Source organism: Trematomus bernacchii, unplaced genomic scaffold (genome assembly GCF_902827165.1).
Source record: "Trematomus bernacchii unplaced genomic scaffold, fTreBer1.1, whole genome shotgun sequence".
Classification (NCBI taxonomy): domain Eukaryota; kingdom Metazoa; phylum Chordata; class Actinopteri; order Perciformes; family Nototheniidae; genus Trematomus; species Trematomus bernacchii.
The window spans coordinates 4,825,397-4,848,981 of NW_022987839.1; the positions used below are offsets into that span (position 1 = coordinate 4,825,397).

At 41.5% G+C, this 23,585-nt stretch overlaps 1 protein-coding gene across 2 annotated transcripts in view; it reads left to right on the forward strand.

The window, feature by feature from the left end:
- Positions 1-800: 800 nt before the first annotated feature.
- The window catches only part of LOC117500235 (zinc finger E-box-binding homeobox 1-like), a 60,046-nt gene continuing 37,261 nt past the window's right edge, over positions 801-23,585 (forward strand). For both annotated transcript variants that reach the window (XM_034153034.1, XM_034153035.1), the window contains exon 1: positions 801-908. In XM_034153034.1, coding sequence (XP_034008925.1) covers positions 851-908 — 58 coding nt within the window. In that variant the 5' untranslated portion in view covers positions 801-850. The remainder of the gene's footprint in view (positions 909-23,585) is intronic.

Here is a 23,585-nt window from a genome sequence, read left to right on the forward strand (position 1 = left end):
CTAAAATTAAACAGTGATGTGAAGTAACTAAGTACAAGTACTATACTTTAGTACAATTTTGAGATACTAGTAGTTTTGTATTTAATTTTGTTGCTACTTCGCACCTCTACTCAATTACAATTCAGAGGTAAATCGTATACTTTTACTCCACTACATTTATTTAATACCTTTAGTTACTTTGCGAATTTGGATTAATGATATGAAATGTAATCAACACTTAAATCAGACATTTTACACCTGGAGTAAATTCACAAGCTACCCTGCAGTATACAAAGTCATTAAAACTAGCTGCACCTTTACCAGCTTTGATAACACTTTACTGATCAATCATTATAAACAAAACATATTTAATATAATATTTAAAAAGTGCCCACTCTGCACAATGAGTACTTTCACTTAAGTATATTTTGGTGCTTAAACTTGTGTACTTTCACTTGAGTAACATTTGCAATGCAGCACTTTCACTTGTTACAAAGTATTCCTACACTCTGGTATTTCTACTTTTACTCAAGTATAAGCTATAAGTATTCTTCCACCTCTGTATTTAATGTATTCATGTGAGCTTGTGTCCCGGGACGTCCCTGACAGGGCGGGAGGACCACAGTTTGGAAACAACACACACCCATGTGCGGCCAGTAGGAGGGGCCACGTGTTGAGGTGTTTGCAGGAGGTGATGCCGTAAAGGCGGACGAGTGTGTCGCAAACCAGGTGTTTTTGCGGGGAGAAGGTGATGTCGTAAAGCGGACAGGGGAAGGGAGGGGTGAGGAAGAGGAGGGGGGAGACAGCAGGAGGAGGGAGGAGGGAGGAGGTGACTAGCGAGCGGCTGCGCTTCAGACTCAGCGAGAGGATCATGGCGGATGGCCCCAGGTGTAAGCGCAGAAAACAGGCTAACCCGAAGAGGAGCAGCGGTAAGTGAAAAACTCCTGCCTAATCTTTGCTGGGTGATCCATGCGGGCGAATGGAAAGCTTTTCACTCGGTTAACTACTTCTGGTGACTTTTGGGGAGTGAGTTGGACCACGTTTCGAGGAGTTTTGTGCAGTATTATATCCCAGGGTAGTGGTGTACCGTTATACCTGGCTGCTGGCTGCTCTCTCCGCCTAGCGGTGCATGCATGGCTGACAAGAGTGAACCGTTATCCGGCACTTATAATAACCCCGAGGAGCGCTTGGTACTTGTATTATTAGTTTACTTCACTTTTCCTATCTTTGTTTCTCTACTTTTCGGCCACTTTTGCAACACTTGGCGGCAGGTTGCGGGGCTTTACGCATAACAACGTGGCCCGTTAGAGTGCAGTTTGTACTTTAGTGCATATTTTTTTTTAGGGCGAGGTTGTTGCTGCTCGCTCGGCCCCGGACGGTGCAGTTTGTCCCTCCTGGTCAGTATAGTTCGCTTTATCTGTTTGTTTTGGTGGCCGGATGGTGGATGCATGGGATTCTTTGCATGGGGTTTGGTTCTCTGCTGCTGCTGATGGCAAAGAGATGGGATGTTTATTTTATCTCCACTTCACCCCTCCCTGCCACAACTGCAGCACCACATGTTCCCTTAGTTAAGGTAAGAGTACAAAATCATATTATTAACCTTGCTGAAGTAGTTTTTTTGGGCAAATATATCTTTATGCATGCATTTCCTCATTGCCTGCACCAGTTTAGCTTTAATAATTTAATTTTTTTGTTGTTGTTTAGCGTGAGTTTTCTTTGATTGTCTTGCAAATCGCTCCTATTGCACATGTTCTGCTGTTTCTTTTTGCACCTGTTAATTCGGGATATCAATGCTGAAGATTAATGTTGTTTGCTGCATTTTGGTCATTATAAGCAATGCTTTTGGTTTTGTTTATCAGCATAGGTTTCGATTTTGCCTTATAAAACTATGGACTTTTAGTATAGATTTGTCTGTCAGTGTTGGCATTATCTGATCCTATTGTGTTGTATTTGTATCTGCTGTAATATAGTTGTAATAACATCACCTACAGGGAGTAGTTATTATAAGAATGATTTCAGAATGGGTGTTGCGGGGTCTGAACATCTTTTCACACCATAAACTATTTTTAAATCCACCTGTGATGAAGTAAAGATATCAAAATATAATCTAGGCGTGGTTTTTGTACATTTACACAACCCTTTTTAACAAGAGACCCTCATTGGTCGGTTCCTTACCTGTGCTCCCCCCTCTGTCATCGTATGAGCCAATAAAAAAAGTAAAGGGATATATTTATATATTTTTACACACCGTTATGAGGCATAATGTGTGTGAGCCGAGGGGCTGGAAAGCACCTTTTTTTTCTCCTGCTGACGACACGACGGTGACTGTGCGCCCGTACAGGAGCCATCATCATCATCATCATCCTCATCATCATGTTTACCTGAACGCGGATAACGGGGCTGACAAATGGCCTAGAAATAAACAGAAATAACACCTGCGGCTCTCGATCGTTACCGGAAGAGGATTTGCTCGCCGTTCCCTAAAGCCTCTGTCTCGGTAGGAGCCAGGAAAACCGCTCCAAATGTCAACTTGTGCAGGTAGAGATGATTTTTGTGTAGTTTGTCTCCGTGTGTGCCATGCCAGCTTCGCATGGATGCTCGCCTGTTTTTATTCTCGCGGGATTTATCTCCTCGACACACATTTCTGACCCACTTGTGCACGTTTTATCTCCGCTTTTATGCTTTTTTTCTTATTGTGTATGGATGGGTTGTATGGTTCCTGCAGCTCGTGTGAGTCTGCACGCGCAATGCTTGGTGCACAAGGTGGTTATTCCTGTGCTATTCCTCCACAATAACAGTGCTTAAAGGGCTCACCGTCAAAACCTCTCGTTTCCATCTATTGTGTTGCGGTAATTCGTTATACAATTTCCTGAGCGGTGTGCGGAAGGGAATGGCGGTCAGTACCATTACTGCAGTGAAGGCGGGGTTGCTGCTTTTTTTTTTTTCCTGGACCGGAGACAGCCAGGTACGCAAGGTGATGCAACACCTATAAAGGTGTATTAAAACAGAATTATCCGTGATATCCTCGCAAGTATACGCCTCACATGCTCGATAGGAATATTCCTGAGCGTGACGGTTTGTTAATTTCCCCCAAAAATACCATGATGTTGTGAAAGGAGCGTGTCCGTGTAACGGGGCACAATCAAGATGGCAAAAGGTGCTGTGATTCAGTGCGCACCGCTTTCATCTTCTGCAAGTGAAAACTCCCTTCTGTTCGTCTCCTTCTACACCTGCCTCAATTCAATCATGTTTTTTATTTACTTATTATTTTTCATCCACATGACACAGACTCCTCGCTCACAGCCTATCCTGTAATTTTCAAAAGAGCTCATGTGCCCAACATTAGCCTGGCTGTGCTAAGGTACCATGACCTCCAGTCTGTCATCACCATTATGTGGCAAACAGCTGCTATTATAATCTACTCTACTGTCCCAAAAGCTGCTGGAGATCCTACACACTTTCTATTCTATTACTAATAACACGTTTTCACTTTGTGCAATGTTTGGAAAGTGAGAAAACATACTGTAGGAAGGACCTTTTGTGAGAATAATACATTTTACTTGACATATTTTATTGCTTCTATTCACCATGCAGCCAAATCTCCTAATTAATATCTTATTTACCAATTACTGTCATCTTCTCTTAATTATTGAGTCATCATGTTGTCTATAAAATATCAGATGATGGGGGAAAATGCCTAATATTTATATATTACAAAGAAAAGCAACCTATCCTATATTGATTTTCAAAGAAAGCTAATTATCTTCCTACATTTATTTACTTAGCTTTCTTCCTACTTACATATCTGGGGCCCATCCCCTTTCCACATTTACATTGTTTGCTGAAACGTGTTTTAACATAATGGCTAAATGTGTAAAGACATTATAAGGCATTATAAATATTACACATACTTGTAAAGCTTTCCCCAAATTACAGCACATTAGCCACATTAATTCATTAAATAAGAAAGACAGACAGACAGCTGGAGAATACAAGGTTAAACATTTGTTTTTATCTTGAACGCTGTGTGTGAAGGGCACTCTGACATACCTCTACTTTTTGGGTCCAAACCACAGTGTCAACGTTTTACATGCATTTTATTTTCTAGTTTAGATTCACTTTGCACAATTATGTTTTACTAAACCAGACCTGTTAACAAATCATCAGGTATTGTTATCAGACGGATTACGAAATCTGCTAGTTAGAGGCAAAAAAACACATCTAGATTAAACATTATTCATTCTTTCTGCTGAATATTTGTATCATGCATGCACAGTGCCAATCAGGTGTTGACACCAATCTCCTAACACCTATAATACCTTTTGTTCTGGACTCCGATACTATATAATTTCATTCACATTGAACCACACTGCAGTGTAATTAAGAGGTGACTGAGACACATATTCAGGTGTCTTAGTGTTGTTTTTGTGTGCCACCCAAGACTAAATGGCAGTGTCCTCCCATATCTAAACACCTTCCCTCACCTGTCTGCATGTTATTGATAGATGCAGTCAGTTAGTTTTACTCCACCTCTGTACAGAGATGATTTCCCTCCAGGCAGACACTGTAAACATGCTGCTATAAAAGCCCAGTAAAGGGTGAGTGTCATGGAGCTATAGGTCTGCAGAGACCCTCAGCAACCTTCACTTTTCTGCCCAGACTAAACACTTTCCACACATCATACATTAGAGTGAGTGGTAGCAGGATGCGCAGTACTTATACAACTGTTATTCCTTTGTTTTTTAAGTAATGCTTGTATGGAAATCATTGCAGAGGGGAAGTCGTGGATCTGTTTTTATTCTCAGTGCTTGATGAACTTGTTTTTAGCTCCACCTCATGTTGGTCGTCTGCAGTAAATGGCAGGTGTCGGCCCTCCATGCGCCGCCTGTTGCTGCTGCCACTTTGGTCACGGCTTCGTCATCCAACGCCTTTCCTCTTGCTTTAAAGTTCCCCATGTTTGTGTATGTGTGTGTATGAGTGCGCACTCAGCTGGGCTGTAATCTTACACTGCAATTTAGGGACTACAGGAATGCAGCCTGGTGTTAACATACCTTGACAGGATAAACACAGCGGCCTACTCCCAGGCTCGGACTGCTTACAGCCTGCCAGGCCTTCAGCAGAGCCTGTCCCCCGACCTAATATGGTTTTGGTAAAAAATCTGATTCAGATTACTTTATTGTCCGTTAATTAACATAAAATGGACATTTGTGTTAGGACTGTAGAGTTGTGGACATTAATTGGTGTTTAAAAGTCCCATGTGGAGTTATCTTTAGTTATTCAGAGTTGCCTTGTTTGTAATCTTGAGGTCTAAAAAACATGTTGAATGCATTTCCTTTGACATGCAAAGATTAGTTTTCGAAATCTTGCATTGTTTAGATTAAATGTACACTATAAGTGTTCTTCTTCTCTGCCTTTGCTGTCCCTTTGCTGCAGATCTTGGCATCTTACAGCCACTTCTAGATCAGTGGAATACTGTGAAACCCCTGGCAAGAATGTATATTGCCTGTGTACAATTACAAAACAGGGATCTGCTCATATAGCTCCAGAGCCTTACAGAAGGGCAAAATATCCACAGGAAACCTTAAAGTTTCCCTGTTTTGGTTCCAATTACTGTTCTGGAGCTAATGCTGTGCTAAAAATAATTATAACGTTGCATAACAATGCTCAAGCCGAGCAAATGTGCAGATTTACATTTGGTTATATTATATGGAGTATTCTCACTGGTCGGGACATTGATGCATCAACAGACAACTGAAGTGTTTACCAACGACTCTGTTCACTCATTGCTGTTTTATATAACTTTCATCAAGTCAGGGAAATTGATATGAAAGTGCTTTGAATGATTGTTTTAAAGGAAGGCTCTTGTCTCTTTGGTGATAGTCTCTTTGATCAGCTTGCTGTTGTTTGATGCAACAAGATGAGTAGCATTTCTTCTGTGTGCCGGGTTTTATTCAGCTCCCCTCTGTAGATGCTGTAATGCTCTATTATTGCTCTGCATGTTGTACAAGCAAGCTTTGCATCATCTTATAAGGACTATCGCTCTTCGACTGAGCGTACTGCTTCATATCAAGACATAATGTGGGCGTCTTAAAGGGTAAAATATAAATACTTTTGCCTGTCTTATTTGTTTGATCTCTGTATGGATGAACCATTTTCTTAGGGTCACCCTTAGGTGCTCTATTTGCAGCTGTTGTGCCGCAGAGGAGTCGTGTGAGCGTCCTGCCTCTGAGGTATTATTCAGCATTTATTTGAAGCTAACAGGTTTCGCCATCGGCTGGGTTCACTCTGGTACACTCATGAGATTATTCTGATAACAAAGAATAGATGCTAGTCATCACATTTAGCAAATGCTAGGAAGCAGAATCTAACACAGGATTATGCTTATTAATAGCCAAATGTATTTTATACATGACTGCTCATTCTTGAATTAGGTGTTTTTTTTCGAGTGTAATGTGAATATTTATGCACAAGTGAAGCGTTGTTGTGTATTAGTGAGATGGCCGAGGGGAAATGGTCCTGAGTGCTATTAGTGGTGGTGGTCAACAGTAGCTGTTAATTGATCCATGACCAGTGGTCATTCATGTTACTTTCTCCTTGTGCTGAAGAGCCTGGGGCTGTGTGTGTGTGTGTGTGTGTGTGTGTGTGTGTGTGTGTGTGTGTGTGTGTGTGTGTGTGTGTGTGTGTGTGTGTGTGTGTGTGTGTGTGTGTGTGTGGTGTGTGTGTGTGTGTGTGTGTGTGTGTGTGTGTGTGTGTGTGTGTGTGTGTGTGTGTGTGTGTGTGTGTGTGTGTGTGTGTGTGTGTGTGTGTGTGTGTGTGTGTGTGTGTGTGTGTGTGTGTGTGTGTGTGTGTTTCCCTTGCACAAATGGGCCTGTGGAATGACAAAGCACTACAGGATGTCTTTAGCGAGTCAGCATTAACCCCTCCCATCGCCTTTTACGGTCCGGAGGGGGAGGTGCGTCCGAGCTACTGATGCTGCTGCTGTGATTAATGGAGCAGTGTGTGTGTGTGTGCGTTAGTGAGAGTGTGTGTGTTGTGTGTGTTTGCATCAAGGTGGGAAACTGCTACTTTCCTCCAGGCTTTGCATAACAACAGAGGCCTGCTTGTTTGGATTTACATGCATTAACACGGTGGCTGTTAGGGAAAATCAGCGGCTCCTGCTGATGCTGTTGCATTTTAAATGCATGACGTCGGCTATAAAGGCACCTTGGAACATGAAGCGTGGAAATTTGAGGCAGGTGACCCAAAACAGCCTAATAAAAGCATACAAGTACATTTTAAACATGATTAAACAATACAGCCTCTAGCAGGTTAAACAAAATAACGCACTCAGAGCCTGGATTCTTTTATTCATCATGCACTATACAGCAAGCTTTAGCATGATTCAACTATGTGTAACTGAAAGTGATATTTAATTAAAACCGTATCAATTTAACAAGTATGTCTGATGGATTTTAAAGGCAGAAAGCGGGAGAGTTTGTCAGTATAGAGACACAGTGACATCGATTTTCACAGCACTGATAGCCTTTGTTACACCAGCAGCCACACTCACTTCAATAACTAAACAAAATATTCAGAAAGTAGCCCTCATCCAATGAGTGAAAACAGCAGCCTGCTGAGGCGTGCTTGTTGTTGTGCAGGTGTGATTTGCCTCTGCTACTCATGAACACTCAACATGGGAACTATTTTTAGTCGAGGTGGAAGGGAAATGGTTTGCTGCCCTCTGATTTGATACGAAACTGAGAGCAACCAATAGTGTCGTACAGGCCGCTCTGCAGCGAGGAGTCCGACTACATCTGAAACATACGTCGCTAAAAGCTAAGTGGCTTTTGAAACTAAAAGTATAAGTTGTCTTACCACCAGTGTTGACAACAGAGGTTTAGAGGAATACACAATCCCCCCCAAACAAAGCCTCCCAGTCCTGCACAGAGAGGTCAGAGGTCAAAGGAGCAGCCCTGGAGCTGCAACACCACAAAGCACATGTGCTAAGGAACTCTGTGACAAGGAGATGCTCAGCAGAGTTTCAGAATGTGGCATATTTTATCAGCGTGCTGCGTAAAGAACAAATGCAACTAAGTTCAACAGTTTCCCAAATTGGTAAAATGGTACATCTAAACTGGCTAATCCAATAATAATAAACCATAGAAAGCTTTGTGTGCATCGAATCACACACAAAAATGAAAGCTAACTGTGTCTTTATGGCAAATGTTCCTTTTTCAAATATAAACCTACAATTTTGTACATTTTAATCATTAGTCACCCAAAGGTCAAGGGCCAGCATGAGCACACCTAAATCAATTAAGAACACTTTAATTGTGCAAAGTTTACAACACCAGAATAGAAGTACAAACATAACGGCAGGTGGATTTTGAAGACAATGAACACATATTGTTACCCAATACAATAACAAATATCAGAGATAATGTCAAACCCCAAGAAAGAGTGCTTATTGTCTGTGCTTTCTGGTTGATTAGAGAACAACATGGCTGCCTGTTTGTTGCTATGAATCAATGAAATGCATTCAGAGTGTATAGCCTCTTCGCCCAAAGACCTGTGATGTGCCATGCTGCGAATGAACAGCTCAAAAGAGTTGTGTAAAAGATCCACTTTCTGTAAAGTCTGCCATGGTAGATTAAAATAATATCACAGCAAAGCCAAATCCTCCTTTGTAACTCACAATGCCGTTTAAAATTGATGTCATGAATTGAGAGTTTGCCACTGCCACCTACGCTCGAAAGAAAGCCAAATGTGGAAGCAGAACTGAAATGTACCTCCAGCGCCACTCGTGCCTGAAATCTCAGAGGAACTGCCAAACTCGTATTTTTTCTTAGAGGCGGCCTATCCCATTTCCACAAGCAACCTGCTTTGCTGTTGCCTTTCATCGTTCCCATTCTACCACCTGCATATTCATGTTGTTCCAGAGGCTCCCCCTGAGAAGCTAACAGCTAACACTTCAATCTACAATGTGGCGCTAAGCAAGGCTGAGCTGTGAAGACTGCCTGTGGGGAAGCAACCCGTTTATTCTGCTGCTGACCACCATCACACCTCACACCTTGTGGGCGTGTGTGTGTGTGTGGTGTGTGTGTGTGTGTGTGTGTGTGTGTGTGTGTGTGTGTGTGTGTGTGTGTGGTGTGTGTGTGTGTGTGTGTGTGTGTGTGTGTGGTGTGTGTGTGTGTGTGTGTGTGTGTGTTGTGTGTGTGTGTGTGTGTGTGTGTGCGTGTGCGTGTGTGTGTGTGACATGTGTTAAAACCTCCATATGTGTGCATTTGCGTTAGTATTTAATGATTACTCAATACCCATTTGTGAGATTGTGTGTGCACATCTCTCTGTGTATTTTGCACATTACTGTTCATCGCTATCAATTTCAAAATCTGAAATTCTAGTATTTTGTCATATTCGTAATTTAGTTTTTGTGTATTTATATTTTGTGTCAAAAAAACTCTTAATTTTGTTTTTAACATTAGTTCTTTTTTTCAGAAATCAGAATCAGAACTTCTTTATTTCTGATTTTTTAAATAGTTTTTATACGAGTTTTTTTGCTCCTTTTGTACAGCATGATTCCTCTCACTGTGATTACCTATCACCATTATACTCCAAAGCAAAATCCTTTTATGTCTAAAACCTACTTGGCTAATAAACCTGATTCTGATTCTGATGCAGGCCAGAGTGTGTGAAAAGAAAGAGTCCCATTCAAAGTCCTGTGTGGGAGAGGGGGAGCGCTCTTTCACACTCAGCCGGTGGGAAACTCCTCTCCCTCTCCTTTGGTGGTGGTGGTGGTACAATTTGCATATCCTGCCATCCTCCATTCTCTTTTTTCTCCTGCCGCCTGAGAGGCAGAACAGAGGAACTCAGTGGAAACGCAGCCCGAAGCTGCTGCCTGCGGATGTCGTACTGCAGAGACTAAGTCGAGCCCTAATCCTGCGCATGTTGGTCATTGAAGTGCCGCTCGCCTGTGATAGGCTACTCGCTTTCATTCGCTTCCATGCAAATTGGGACACATCTCAAAGGTAAACCGAAAAAAAAAACAGATGTAGAAAATGCTGCAACCGAGAAAGGAGCGGAAAATGAAATGGATTTAAAATAAAAGGAAAAAGTACTTAGCTAAAGCCCAGTGTCACATTACATTATGAGCTCGAGCTTTTTATTTTAGAAAGAGCTTTTTCAGGCATTCAGTGCTTTTATTGAAGAGTTGAGAGAGACAGAGGGGAAGTGAGTGAGCTGTGACCCCTATCTTTGTTGCTGTAGTGAAATATTATTATTCATCCTTGTAAAAAGCCATGTCTATATTCACTTAAAGAACAAAACTGAGCTTTAACAACCACAATTTATACAGCAGAAATATTAACTAAACAGGGATCAATAAAGATCCATCTCATCTATATTGATAATCAATTCATCTGTTTAACCCTTCGATGCACTTAGAGTGACTGGACCCTACACTCTTCCATAAGTGGGTCAAACAGGATCCGTATTAGAATAATATGTGTTTTTATGCCATTTTTGTCATTTTGGTTAAGACAAATCACTTGTATTATATTTAGTATTATATTTTGGTTCACACTAGAAATATTTTATGTTTAATTTTTCACTATTTATAATTTTAGACATTTTTTTTACATTTTGAAAAGAAATTCCATAGAAAATGCATGCGGGTCATTTTTGACCCACTTATGGAAGCTTGGGGTAGTAATACAAAAACTACAATTTCTTAAAATGTAAATAAAAAATTTGAATGGCATGATATCCAAAACATGTTTTTTGAGGAATAGCTGGAATATGAAATGATAAAAAAATGTAATTACAAAGATACTTCAAGAAAACCACATCACCGGGTCAAAAAAGACCCACTTATGCATCTAAGGGTTAAGCAAAAATAAAAATAATAATATTTTTATTTTTCTTCTTTTCTGGTCTTAACTAATAGAACATTGAATATTTGGGGTTTTGGTGTTTAGTAGAAGTTCTGAAGATATCATATTGGGCATGAGGCGACTAAAATGGGTATTTTTGTAAGTGTTTTCTGACAATTTATAAACCTAAAATGAATTGATTAATTGAGAAAAAGTATTATTAGTTGCAATCAAATGCTCTTAAGAGTTAAATACACTATATTGAATAGGTCATTCTACGTATTTCTAATACTGGTGAAAAATTTGCAACAAAATAGAGAGTGGACCCAAAACATTTAAATAATTGTCACTTAAAGGAAATTCTTCTTCTTCTTTCGTGTAACGTCAGAGGTCCAACTCGGTGTCGTGTAGCCATGCCCGCATCTCTGGTCCTACGTCGAAGAGGCTGGCTTCCGAGGGTGGTCTATATAAAGGGCAGGTTATTATATGTTCGGCAGTCTGTTCAGGGTCACCGCACTCGCATGCAGCACTGTCTGCCAGGCCCCACTTCTTCACTGATGTTTTGAAGCGACCGACCCCAGTTCGTAGACGGTTTAGTGTGGTCCATTGCCGGCGTGGTAGGTCGTCTCCTCCTATGGCGAAAGGAAATTCAACTTTAGTTACTTGAACTTTCAAATAAGTTTGAACGATTCTCTGGTTGGATTTCTTCAGTCTGTGCTGTCTCTGCCAGGATATTCTTCGAACCGCTTCTTATTCTAAAATAGCACACACTCAAATTCTACAGAATACAGTAATGGAAAATGTTTCTTTAGGCCTGTACCATGACATATCCATTTTAGAGCCTACCCTGCTCGAATGCCTCTTCACGGGAACACGATTATTTTCATTGGAACATTATGTATTCAAATAACTGAAAGAACCACAGCGGGTTATTTATCCTGATTCTACATTACATTACTTTTGCAAACCAAAGCTATATAAAACCGCGGTCGAAACCAAAGGATTCTTCAGAGAGTGCACATTATTTATGATTGAATGAAGCTTAAAAAAGAAAGGTACGAGGCAAACTCCCAGCATCCCTCAGTGGTCTCAGGAGACATAAATCAGGAGGTGGACAGGTGGGTTATGAGGCTTCTGGACTCTCTAAAGACCCCCCAGAGACTTCAATGGGCACAGCAGCAGCGGGACAGGTGGGAGGGGAATATAAAAGGAGATTAGAAGCACAGTAGAGTGATTTATTCTACTCTTTAACACTGTAAATACTCCACTCGGATTATAAAATGAGGAGAATGACTCAGAAATTTCAGTTTTTTTAATTAAAATATCTGAAAGAATGAACATTTGGACAGAAGCGATAATATATAGCACGTTGCACTATAGAAAGAGGCCTAATAACTATGCTTTTTTGCCAGAAATCCATATTATAAATCTGATACTTATACATTAAATCAACCCACACCCTCTCTGCAGGGTGTTGCAAGGTATTTTGGGAAAAGTCTGTCCTTACTCAGGTCTTTTTAACGCGTACAGATGCAAGGTGACTAGCCTTTTCTCCTCGTTAGCATGCTGAGCGCTGCATACTTGATTGTTTCCTCCCATTGACACTTTACTGGAGCACAACCAAAATGAATGTCTGACCAGGTGTGTTTCCATGCTTTCTCATCCAAGTCTTTACAACTCATTAAAGTCACATCTCAGGGGAAAAGGGAAGCTGATTACTTTTACGCAGTTAAGTTAAAGAAGAAGATACTATCTTGTGTTTCTGTTTTCCCAAGGAGCGTTAACTAAATAATTGACTAATCATTTCTAAAAACATCTGCATTAAGTTCAATCTTTCTCTACTGACTCATTTCCCTTTGCTCAATGACTATGAATTATTTATGTTTACACCAGTGGTGGTTGCAACTGCTCGTTCAATTTGCTAATTTATCAGCTTCTTGGTAGTTCAAGCTTCTTGTATCATTTCATTTTTCAGCATTTTGGGTTAGGGGAGCTTTTTTATAATCCAAACATAAATGAGTAAAGAAAATAATCCATACGTTAAACAATAATGTAATGATTGATTAGTTGCACGGTCAACTGTACTGGCTCCTGATTGGTTTAAACATATTTCATTCAGTTTGCTCACTTTTTAATAGATGTTTCCTGCTGTCGGCTAACATTGTCCTGACTGTAGAGAGTGTTTTTACCGTTGTGATGTTCACATTCTGTCAATAGGTTTCTCTGTATTTATAGTGATATTGTATTTGTTTCATAGTTTGACAGAGACAGAGCTGCTGCCTCTCTGTTGCCGGGCGGACGGTGAGTGAACCCATCGAAATGGAACAGAGGATTTGATTAGAAGCTGAGGAGAGACGAGCAGTGTGTCTCCATCCTGTGTCCTGTGGGCTCCACACACAGAGTAAATGAAGGCGAAGGATGGTGAATGAAGCTTGTAAAAAAGGCTACTTGCTCACAAACAAAAAATATGCGGGTGTTTTCAGAGGCTTTAATAAACTGTCAGCGTCGATTTAGATTTGTTTGTTGATGCAGGAGAGCATTAGGAGTCGCCCTTTTTAAGCTAACTCACGGTCCAGTGAAAGAAAAGAGCTGCAGAGGCTGGAAAGAAAGGGAGTGTTGTTATTGAATTACAGGTGATGGCTGCTAATTGGAGCCTCCAGACGTTGTGTGTGTGTGTGTGTGTGTGTGTGTGTGTGTGTGTGTGTGTGTGTGTGTGTGTGTGGTGTGTGTGTGTGTGTGTGTGTGTGTGTGGTGTGTGTGTGTGTGTGATGTGTGTGTGTGTGTTGTGTGTGGTGTGTGTGTGTGTGTGTGTGTGTTTGTGTGTGTGTGTGTGTGTGTGTGTGTGTGTGTGTGTGTTGTGTGTGTGTGTGTGTGTTGTGTTTGTTGTGTGTGTCTTGCTCAGGGGATGCACAGTTGCTGGAAGCTGTTAGGGTAAAGTGCGGGGCCCAGTGCTCCCAGAGTGCTGTGCTTCAGAGTCTGTCCTGTCCCTGCGGAGTGAGCGCTAATGGAGGCCACCCAGCCCTGATGAATTACACCCAGGCTGGATGGACGGATGGAGGGTGATGCTGCTGTAATTGAGGCGGCTGCTGAGCCAGAAGAGTGCAATGTTTTTGATGAGCTGTAGGCATGAAGCAACACGTTTGCACCGAAGCAATGACAATGGCCGCGTTAGCACCACTCCGATGTGGGCAGGGCCTCAAAGTCACAACTGAACACATGCTATTCTACTATCACAGATTCATGTGACAAAACAGTCATCCTGTCTTTAGCAGGTCATTATTATTGTAGAAAGGTTTGTCATCTGATCTCTAGGAACATCCTCTGTTGTACTTTACAGTTGAAGTGCCTGTTTAGAATAACTAGCAGTAATAGTTCAAGTTATTCTTCAAATATATCCAAATATGAACTGGTTCCAGGTTCTCAAATATCCAAAAACTGCTGTTGACTGAATATAATACCCCAGGTTTCGGCCCACCCCTTAGTCAATCACGTACAATGTGTTGTAGCGCTACCCAATAGGAGAGTGGAGCAAAGGAGTCCAATGGAGGCGTTTCACGCGACGGGCTGAGTGTGTGGAAGAGAACATTTGAGCCTTTGCAGACCATTTACATGCACAGAAACCCATAGAACACACTACTGGAAAGGGAGATCACCCAAAAAAGAAATAGTAGGGGCCCCTTTATAAAATGTTCATGCCTATTTTGACACTTTTGGTTCATACTTTTTGGTTAAATCCTGATTGTGAATACCTGGAGCTCTCTTTTTCCTGGTAGTGTTTTGGCACAAAAGTTTTTTACAGGGTTGAAATTACATTCACATTTTTGTTTTGGTTTAGTTTTCTTGTGTAGTTTAGATCTGAAACTATATATCCCTTTGTTGATTAACATACAGCAAATCCATCTTATCAATTATAAGCATTCTCTATTTTTCTTTGCTTTATGCGGCAGTGAGTTGATTTAATTTAGCTTTTAGACTGTTATCAAAGGAGACAAGATATTGAAAACATCATGTGGGCTGTAGGAAATTGACAATCATTTCATAGCCCACACAATTAGTAAATTGATGAATAAAGTAATAAACAGATTAGATAAAAATGTGCTTAATCACTAGTTGCATGGGTAGTGCATATGACTAATGGGATAACAACAATAATTTATTGTCACATTCAATGATCTTTCCCTCTGTTATTGTTCCTCCTGAGTGCTCAGGATCCCTTCTTGTCCCTGAAGATGCTGCTTATCCACTTTGGTGATTTTGCTGATCAAAGCATTTTTTGCATCGGTGTTGCGGCTGCAGTGTGATAGTAGAGGTGTCAGCTGTTCGTCTCCAGGAGACTTGGACACACTGCGGGCTTCTCATCGTTTTATTACCTGTTTGTTCTGCTAGAGGGATTCTGGCTCCCTCTGCCTTCACTGAGGGAAACCTGTGGGGTAAAGACACCTGTGTGTTTACTGTCCACCTGTGTGAACATCAAAACAGACAGAACAACTGCAATACTAGCTTTTGATACAAATATATAAATGCAGAGTATGTGCGATTGTGTGAGTTTGTGATTGTGTGGCTTGTTTTAAGGAGGTGTGTCTGTTATGGCAGGAATTGTGTGTGTGTGTGTGTGTGTGTGTGTGTGTGTGTGTGTGTGTGTGTGTGTGTGTGTGTGTGCGTGTGTGTGTGTGTGTGTGTGTGTGTGTGTGTGTGTGTGTGTGTGTGTGTGTGTGTGTGTGTGTGTGTGTGTGTGTGTGTGTGTGTGTGTGTGTGTGTGTGTGTGTGTGTGTTAGTGCGTGCGTGCGTGCGTGCGTGCGTATGTATACAGGGGTTCCTCTGATATAGTGCAGTCTTTTTGTGTAGTTAATTAAAAAATAAACTGCTATTTCTTCACCTGCCCTTTAGCTGACGCTATTTATCCAAAGCTACTTACAATGAGCGCAAACATCCATGAAGTTCCATACCTAGAACAGCGAGAAACATGCAAGTACACAAGCTTTAATTCCTGGTGCATTAGGAGTAGACCAAACCGTTTAAGTATTAAAACATTTTTAACGTTAGTTTTAATAGCCAAGGTGCAGTTGAAGCAGGCAGGTTTTCAGCTTGCAAGAAGATGTGTATACTTTCAGCTGTCCTGATATCATCTTTACTATCCGCTGTGAAGTACAAGCATCAAATGTCAAACCACATAAACAACCACATTACAGTTTATTTTAACAGCATACTGAGAAGATTAGATAGCATTCAGAGCAATGAGGGAAAGTTGTGTCTATGGGTGGTAACCTGATTTCATTGTTTCAGGCTGACATTACTGAAGAGAAATACCTCTCTTCTTGCCATTGACCTGGGTAATTTTAAGATTTTGACCTTGGTATTTAAACGTTGAGGTAAAGCTACGTCTCTCCAAATTAGCTGTTGACTTTTGGAAACTATAAGCCAGTGAAGTCGATGGGCAAAAAGTTTAATTTCCTGCCTTCATCAGGTATGTAACCGAAGCAGAAGTCTGGCTGAGCTGCAGTTTTCCTTTTTGGGTTATCGGTGTAACAGATTTGGCACAGGTGCTGCTCCGAGGCTGCAGCTTTTACATCTTGCCGGGGTTTCATCATGCAGCAGGCATCTTAATGTGAGCTCAGAGATACTTAGAGTTAATCTCACCAACCTGTAGCTGTGTGGAGGCTCATTAGTCCCCAGTCACTCTGCCTCTTAAAGTCCAACAAAACAGCTTCTTTCTCAGCAAAAGACCAGCAGATTGTATTCTGTGTACACCAAACTTCAAGATTTGGGTGAAAAATCTTTCCAAATCAAAAATGTTTTACAGTTCTGAATGGTGTCACAAGTGTAGTAAATACTTTTTTTAATACAGCAAGTTAATAATGTAATGTTCAAGGCAGAACTGCGAGTGTACAGCATGCACATACCAGAGTAATCTTGTATAACACCTTCAAAAGAGGGCAAAAAAGCAACGTTTGAGCCTATTTTAGATTAAATGACTGGCAGTATAAGTAACCTCCTCACCTCAGTTTATTGGTCTTTAACAATGTGACAAACTATAATACTTAAACAATAAGTTCTTTAATTGATTGGTCAATTGACAGATAATGAATTAGTTACTACTTTGCTACAGGATATCGCAACAGAAACAAGCAATGTTAGTGATTTCATATACAGTACTTTGTTTCGGAGAAGATCTAATGGCCGTTTTTTACTAACTATTTTATAGACCAAAACATAAATGTGTGAACGAGCTCTTAAAGTAAATTGATGCTGATATGGAAACAGGCAAATTATTTTAAATGGGTATATCAGGAATATTTGGGACTAAAATGTTCCTTCTTTGTTATATTTTACTTCTTTATCGGAAGAACTGTTTCTTTGCCACTCAAGCCATGTAAAGACAGGTCTAGGTTATTTATATGCATTTATCCCTCATCAGTTTTGTATAGCAACAAAGCACTTACATACAGATGAAAACAAACAGAAAGAGGCAGAGAAGTCAAGGATTTGCTGCTATTATATGTGTGTGTGTGTGTGTGTGTGTGTGTGTGTGTGTGTGTGTGTGTGTACCCTTCACAGTGTAGCAGGTGTGCCTGGGCTTCAGCCCCATTACAAGTTTCATAAATACCACCTGACACCGTTACAGCAGGCAGGCTGCGATATAAACCCCTCCTCCTGTGGCGTGAGCACGCAGCCTTTCAGCACAATTATATTATAGCACACTTCAGGGGAGGAAAGCTACACCCCTGCCCAGAACCTCTTAACACACCAAGCTGGTCTGAGCACATGCTTTCTCTCAAGCTGTGTCTTATCACTTCCAATGTGTGCTGTTTTTTAAAAGGGGCCATATTATGCTCATCTCAGGTCCATATCAGTATGTAGTGTCTCTACTGGAACATGTCTCCATGCTTTAATGTTCAAAAAGCTCTTTATTTTTCTCATACTGCTTGTGCTGCAGCACCTCTTTTCACCCTCTGTCTGAAACCAGAGCCCAGTCTGCTCTGATTGGTTAGCTGGCCGGCTCTGATGTGATTGGTCAACCGCTTAGAAATGCCCCGCCCCTTAGCCAATCACATACAATGAGTTGGAGCGCTAGCTAATAGAAGTGCATGTATTACTTAGTGATGTCATTATGTTCTGGAAGTTAACAAAGGAGTCCAATGGAGACCTATATAACACAATACAGGAAAGAGAAGCAGATTAGGGCCCCTTTAAATTTCCTTTTCTGTGACAATCCTGTTTTCTTAAAAGGAGATCGTGTCATTTGACTTGCATGGACCTAGCTGCATGTATATGGGCTATATATAAACATGAGAGCCTTTAACCATGGCCAAAACAGACACACAGTCTCTTAAACACACACACTTTCAGAAAAATTAAGTGTGCATCAATTTTCTTGGTTCAGTGGTAAAAAAACAAAATGAAGGCAGAGGTTTAATGGAGTTTAATCCTTTGTTCTTGTTACTAGTGAATATGCTGCATTTTCAGCTTGAAGGCGTTGGACTGAAAGTATTTGTCTGGCATTCAGATACACCTGTGCCGTGTTTTCCTGTTTAGCCTCTCTGCTGTCTCGCCTCCGTGACATTTCAGTCGACCGGCGATCTGAGCGTGCTTGACATTTTGCTAAACTGTGCTCGGAAAGGTTCCTGCCTGTCCCTGTGTTTTCCTTCCCCTCCTCCCTGCATTGTGTGACTGGGTAAACAGGCACACACACACACACGCACACGCACACGCACAAACACACGCACACGCACACGCACACACACACACACACACACACACACACACACACACACACACACACACACACACACACACACACACAGTGAAACACATGCGTACATCCTCTCCGACTGCCTATACATCTGGGGAGTTTGCTTTGTACGCCTGCAGGTTTTGGATTAGGCCTTTGTCTTTCCTGCCTACAACACACAATGCAACCTTGAGTTTTTGATGTTTTCCCTAAACACACCTGTAAATAAAAAAGTAGGTTAGCATCTCATTATGCTCTCTAAACAGGTCATTTTTTTCTCAGTCTGTATATTGAAGTTGTCTATTGCTTGGTGCAGAGACATTTTAAGTTGCACAAATGCACCAAATAGGGCTGTTTGATCTGTTTGATCAAGATCATCTAAGACCCTTATAGCGCTGTGAAGACAAAAACTTTTACTGCTTATACCAAACCCACTGCTTTCGAGTTCGGGGAAAACATCACGCCTGTGTTGTGAAAATGGTGTTATTAGAGAAGCTAAAAGAATACCAAGTTTGTCCTTAAGTTAGTTCTGAGTAACAAAGGTTTCTACAGGAAGGAACAAAGCACTCAGTACTCACTTCTGCCATGTCAAGATAGAAATCCCCTGTGACTTGACTTGACTTTTATAATGTCAAGTGTACGCCAAATAGTGTCAACTTGATGCCAATGTGATGTCAGCTTCTATGAGTGGTGCAGTGATGACGTCATTTTGTAGGCTTAGCTGGCAGATGGCATCGCAAGGGCTCTTAACAAAATGTCCCTATTGGATTTCCATGTATTACAGAAAGTAAGCTCTGTGGTAAACACACATTCATAATATCAATCTATAATCTTCACATATTAACACTACTTTAGGATTGTTGAAGCGTAAAAGCAATCGCCCGAAGTAAAAAGCGCTATGTTCGGCTATAAATGAACGATATCACGTTCACATGGCTGCACATCACCACCGCCAAGCTAAAGGCGGCTAATGTTTGGTGCGATGACGTTAAAGGTGGGGTAGGTAAGTTTGAGAAACCGGCTCGAGATACACTTTTTGTTATATTCCATGGAATGCTCTTAACATCCCGATAGCAATGAATATCTTAAAGGGCCCATGTCATGGCCATTTCCACTGATCATAATTACATTGTTGAGGTATACTAAAATAGATTTATACTGTGCAATTTTCCAAACTCACATTGGTTTTGCATACAGCATCTCTGTAAAGTATGTGTATTCAGCAGTATTCACTCTCTCCACTAAACGACTCGTTGGAGCTCTTGCCCCCCCCTCCCTGTGAGCCTAGTGTGCTCCGATTGGTCAGCTCGGCCACTCTGTTCTGATTAGTCAACCACCAGAGAGCCTGCGCCCATGTCTCAGTGCTTTTCCCGGCTGCTCTCAGCGGAACATCAGTCTTATCATGGCGTCGGTACAGCCGTATATTTTATATACATATATATTTTTAACTGTTGTTATAGAAGAGTGTGACGGCCCCAGGGCCTTTGTCTTACGATGGGGTGGAGCTGAAGAGGCTAATCAGCGCGATCACGGACACCTCCGGAGCCGAGGTGCTATTAAGCCCAGCTGCCCGGAGTCACACGGCGGCGGCCCCTGTCTCTCTCCAAAGCGGCTGCAGGAAGACGAACTCTGCGATCCTCTCAACCACCTATCTCTGCATTTACCACAATAAATGTGCCGTGGTTTTGTAAACTCGTGTATGTCTCCTTGTCTTTCCGTTGTGGCCTACGAGCCGGTCATAACAAAGAGTAAGTTATTTTTACCCGTTATAAACTACTACTGTTTGATGAGAAATCAAATCATGGTTTGCTATATATGAATGATATGTTATAGGTGCAAATAATTCAGGGAAGAAAGGATAGGCCTACTAAGTATTTCCATTAAACTTTATTTTTAGAAATGTACAAAATGAACGTAAATATACATATATTGTTGTCGGCATCTTGCCTATAGCAGCCGGGGCTTTTTGAGACGATGCCTCAGTGTGGTCGTCCAGTCATGTATTGTCCGGCAGGATCTGTCTGGACGAAATAAAATGCAAATCACAAAATATTAGAGAAACTTAGTTGTTTTAGATTCGTTAGTAGTAGTTGTGGTAGGAGTGTGGATATATCTAATGAACAGCTTGCCTGCTAATATGCTAACCTAGCTTTGTTTACCTTGGTAGCTAACACGATATGAACGTTAGCTTGGAGGAACGGAGTGTAATAAAACTACTATGAACAAAAGTTAGTGGTTCATATTAGGCTAGCAATAACGTGTTTATAATTGCATTATTCTACGGGTAGTCTGCTACGTTCGGTCATACAATGTTTCCCGCTAGCATGTATAGCTAGCCTCGTTAGCTATACATGCATAGCTAGCCTCGTTAGCTATACATGTACTGTCACAATGTACGGTAAATCACCCGGAGTATACTGTATGAGTATTCCGTGTGTGTGACTGCAGACATTCTCCTGCCATGACAAACATGTAAGGCCATCTGCTGACATTGTAGTTGATATATTTAAACTCTAGCAACTTAGTTAGCACAGTTAGCACTGGCTTAGCAGTCCGAAACATGTTTACACATTTAAACAGTCGTGGTAGCTACCTTGTTTGATAAATACACAAATAACAATGCAAACTCACAGGTTGTGTACCCGAATCTTCCCCTGCTCCAAACGGTCCAAACAAGCTGTGCATATCCGGCCTCAAACTGGGCAATGTTTTGGAAGCTTTCGTCTGTGAAATGCCGGTTCTTCGAACCTCTGGAGGAACACGCCGCTGCTGGTGTGGCCATAGCTCTTCGGGATTGGTCCATTTCGTTCCGGGTACCGCATGACATCAGGCGGTACCCGGAAGAATCAAATGGGCAGTGACGTATCTCCAACGAGGCGTTTTGGGGAGGTAGAGTTAGAGTTGTAGTTGTTAGAGTTTTACTCGCTACAGGGTGTACTTTGAGGGTTTTGACTCTGCACACCGTTTACATGCATAAAAACCTTCATAACACACAAGGGGACGGGTAATAACCGGAAAAGCATGACATGGGAGCTTTAAGTGCTTTGACAACAAATCCATAAAAAAATGTCATCTGTGGAAGCCGTAGTACTGTAAAAAGCACGACCAATCATTTTAGCCGGCCCGGCTAAAATAACTGGATGGCCTACCTGCCTGTCAGCCTTCCATCTGTGCACAAACTTATCTCGTGCCCTCATTGGTCATGTGCGCGTTCGTGTGTGTTGGAGGAGGGGCTCTGTAAGGAAGTGGTAGATTTTTTCCGGCTGTGTATTTTCAAATTCTAGCGCACTCGAGCTGGTTTCTCCAAAATTACCTACCCCACCTTTAAGTCGTTTATTTAATTACTTGTTTGCAACCCACGTTTTTATGACACTTAAAAGACATTCACAAGTGGGTTATTTACTGATGTATATTATGTCGTTGAAAATCTCTTAACTACAGATCTTATTTCAAGCCTCTAACCAATACATATTTAAAAAAACAGTGAGACGAGGGAACGGGAAGTTGTAAAATGCGTACTCATTTCCAGTTTTAGGACTTATTCGTGCACCACTCTATTTTTAATAACAGAATTTCCACAACACCTTTAGCTGTGCGTCCTCCATTAACCCCAGAGGGTCAATTTGAACTTTGAATCCAACATCTGAGAGCATATGGAGAACCTTGCTCTGGTTCTGTGCCACTCAGACATGAGTCTCTCCTGCTCGGTGGTGCCCGGGCACACACTCATTTCCCAGCGTGACGCTCCCATCGCTGACAGACTTACAAAGCGAGCTCGCTGGCCGTTAGACATCCAGACGGCAGCAGCATGGTCTTCATTTACTGAGGACAGAAGCGCCATGCCAGCCGGGGCCACATGCCAGAGAGAGACCTGCAGAGCTGCCACCACCACTGCCAAATCCTGACATACAGGAGATAGGCCGTTTGTGCTGGAGTGCCAAACATACAGCGGTGTAATTAAATGGTAGGATTTAAGACGATGGGATAGTGTGAAGTATCCTGCTGGATCCGAAGATTAAGATATTGTTATTGAGCAAAGAAGGCTCACCACCTGTGTTCTCATTGTGATAGTTGGCTGTTTACTGGTTTTATGGCTGCACGATTTGGAAAAGTGTGATTCATTTGACTGGTATGCCATTACGATATTGGAGCGATTGATCATTTTTGCATCAATATTCTCATGTTACTAATATTGAAAGAATCATCATGTGATTTTTTTGTGTGCAGGATTTGTAACAAACATATATGTTTTTTGTTAAACCTGTAACATATTCCTATAATTTGTAGGCTGGGATATCTCTGCTGCTCTACAATACTTACTATAAAATAACATATATCTAGCTTGTTACAAACTTTGTGTTTCCTGCTATTTGAATAGTCCATAATGCAATATCTATACAATTTATATTAATAATAGTCCGGTTTGGTTTCTTAATGTGGATTTCTATAGTACAAACAGTGTGTGTCTGTGTGTGTGTCTGTGTGTGTGTGTGTCTAGGCTCATATCTCATTGATAAAAGTGTGTCTTTATCTTCAAAGCAAACACTTTGACTGATGTTACCTTACAGCTGACCTCAGTTCTCCAGACTGCGGGGTCAGCGGTGTTATCCAAGAGTGTTTTTGACGGCAGCAGACTGTGTTCTCCAGCTTGTTCACCCCAGAAGCTCCGGGCAGATCCACAGCAGGCTTGCCTTGTTTAGTGTTAAGCTCAGTTTAGCGTAGCGTAGCCAAGTGAAGCATAGCTCAGATACTCAAACTGCTCACGGCGATACACTCTTCCCCCACAGGCTAGCTTGTGTTGCAGAGGCAGCCATCTCTAACACAGCTAAACACACACATGTCATGTTTTCCACATCACAACACTCAGATTTTTCTGATGCTAAGCAGCTCTTTATACCCGGTGGAAGTTCTCCAACCTTTTTCCCAAGGAGTTTTCTGCCAGAGAATGTGTGTGATATGAATACTGAGCAGGTGAGAGCAAACTGTTTGCTGGTAGTGAGTGTAAGATCATGACCACAGCAGTGCAGCGG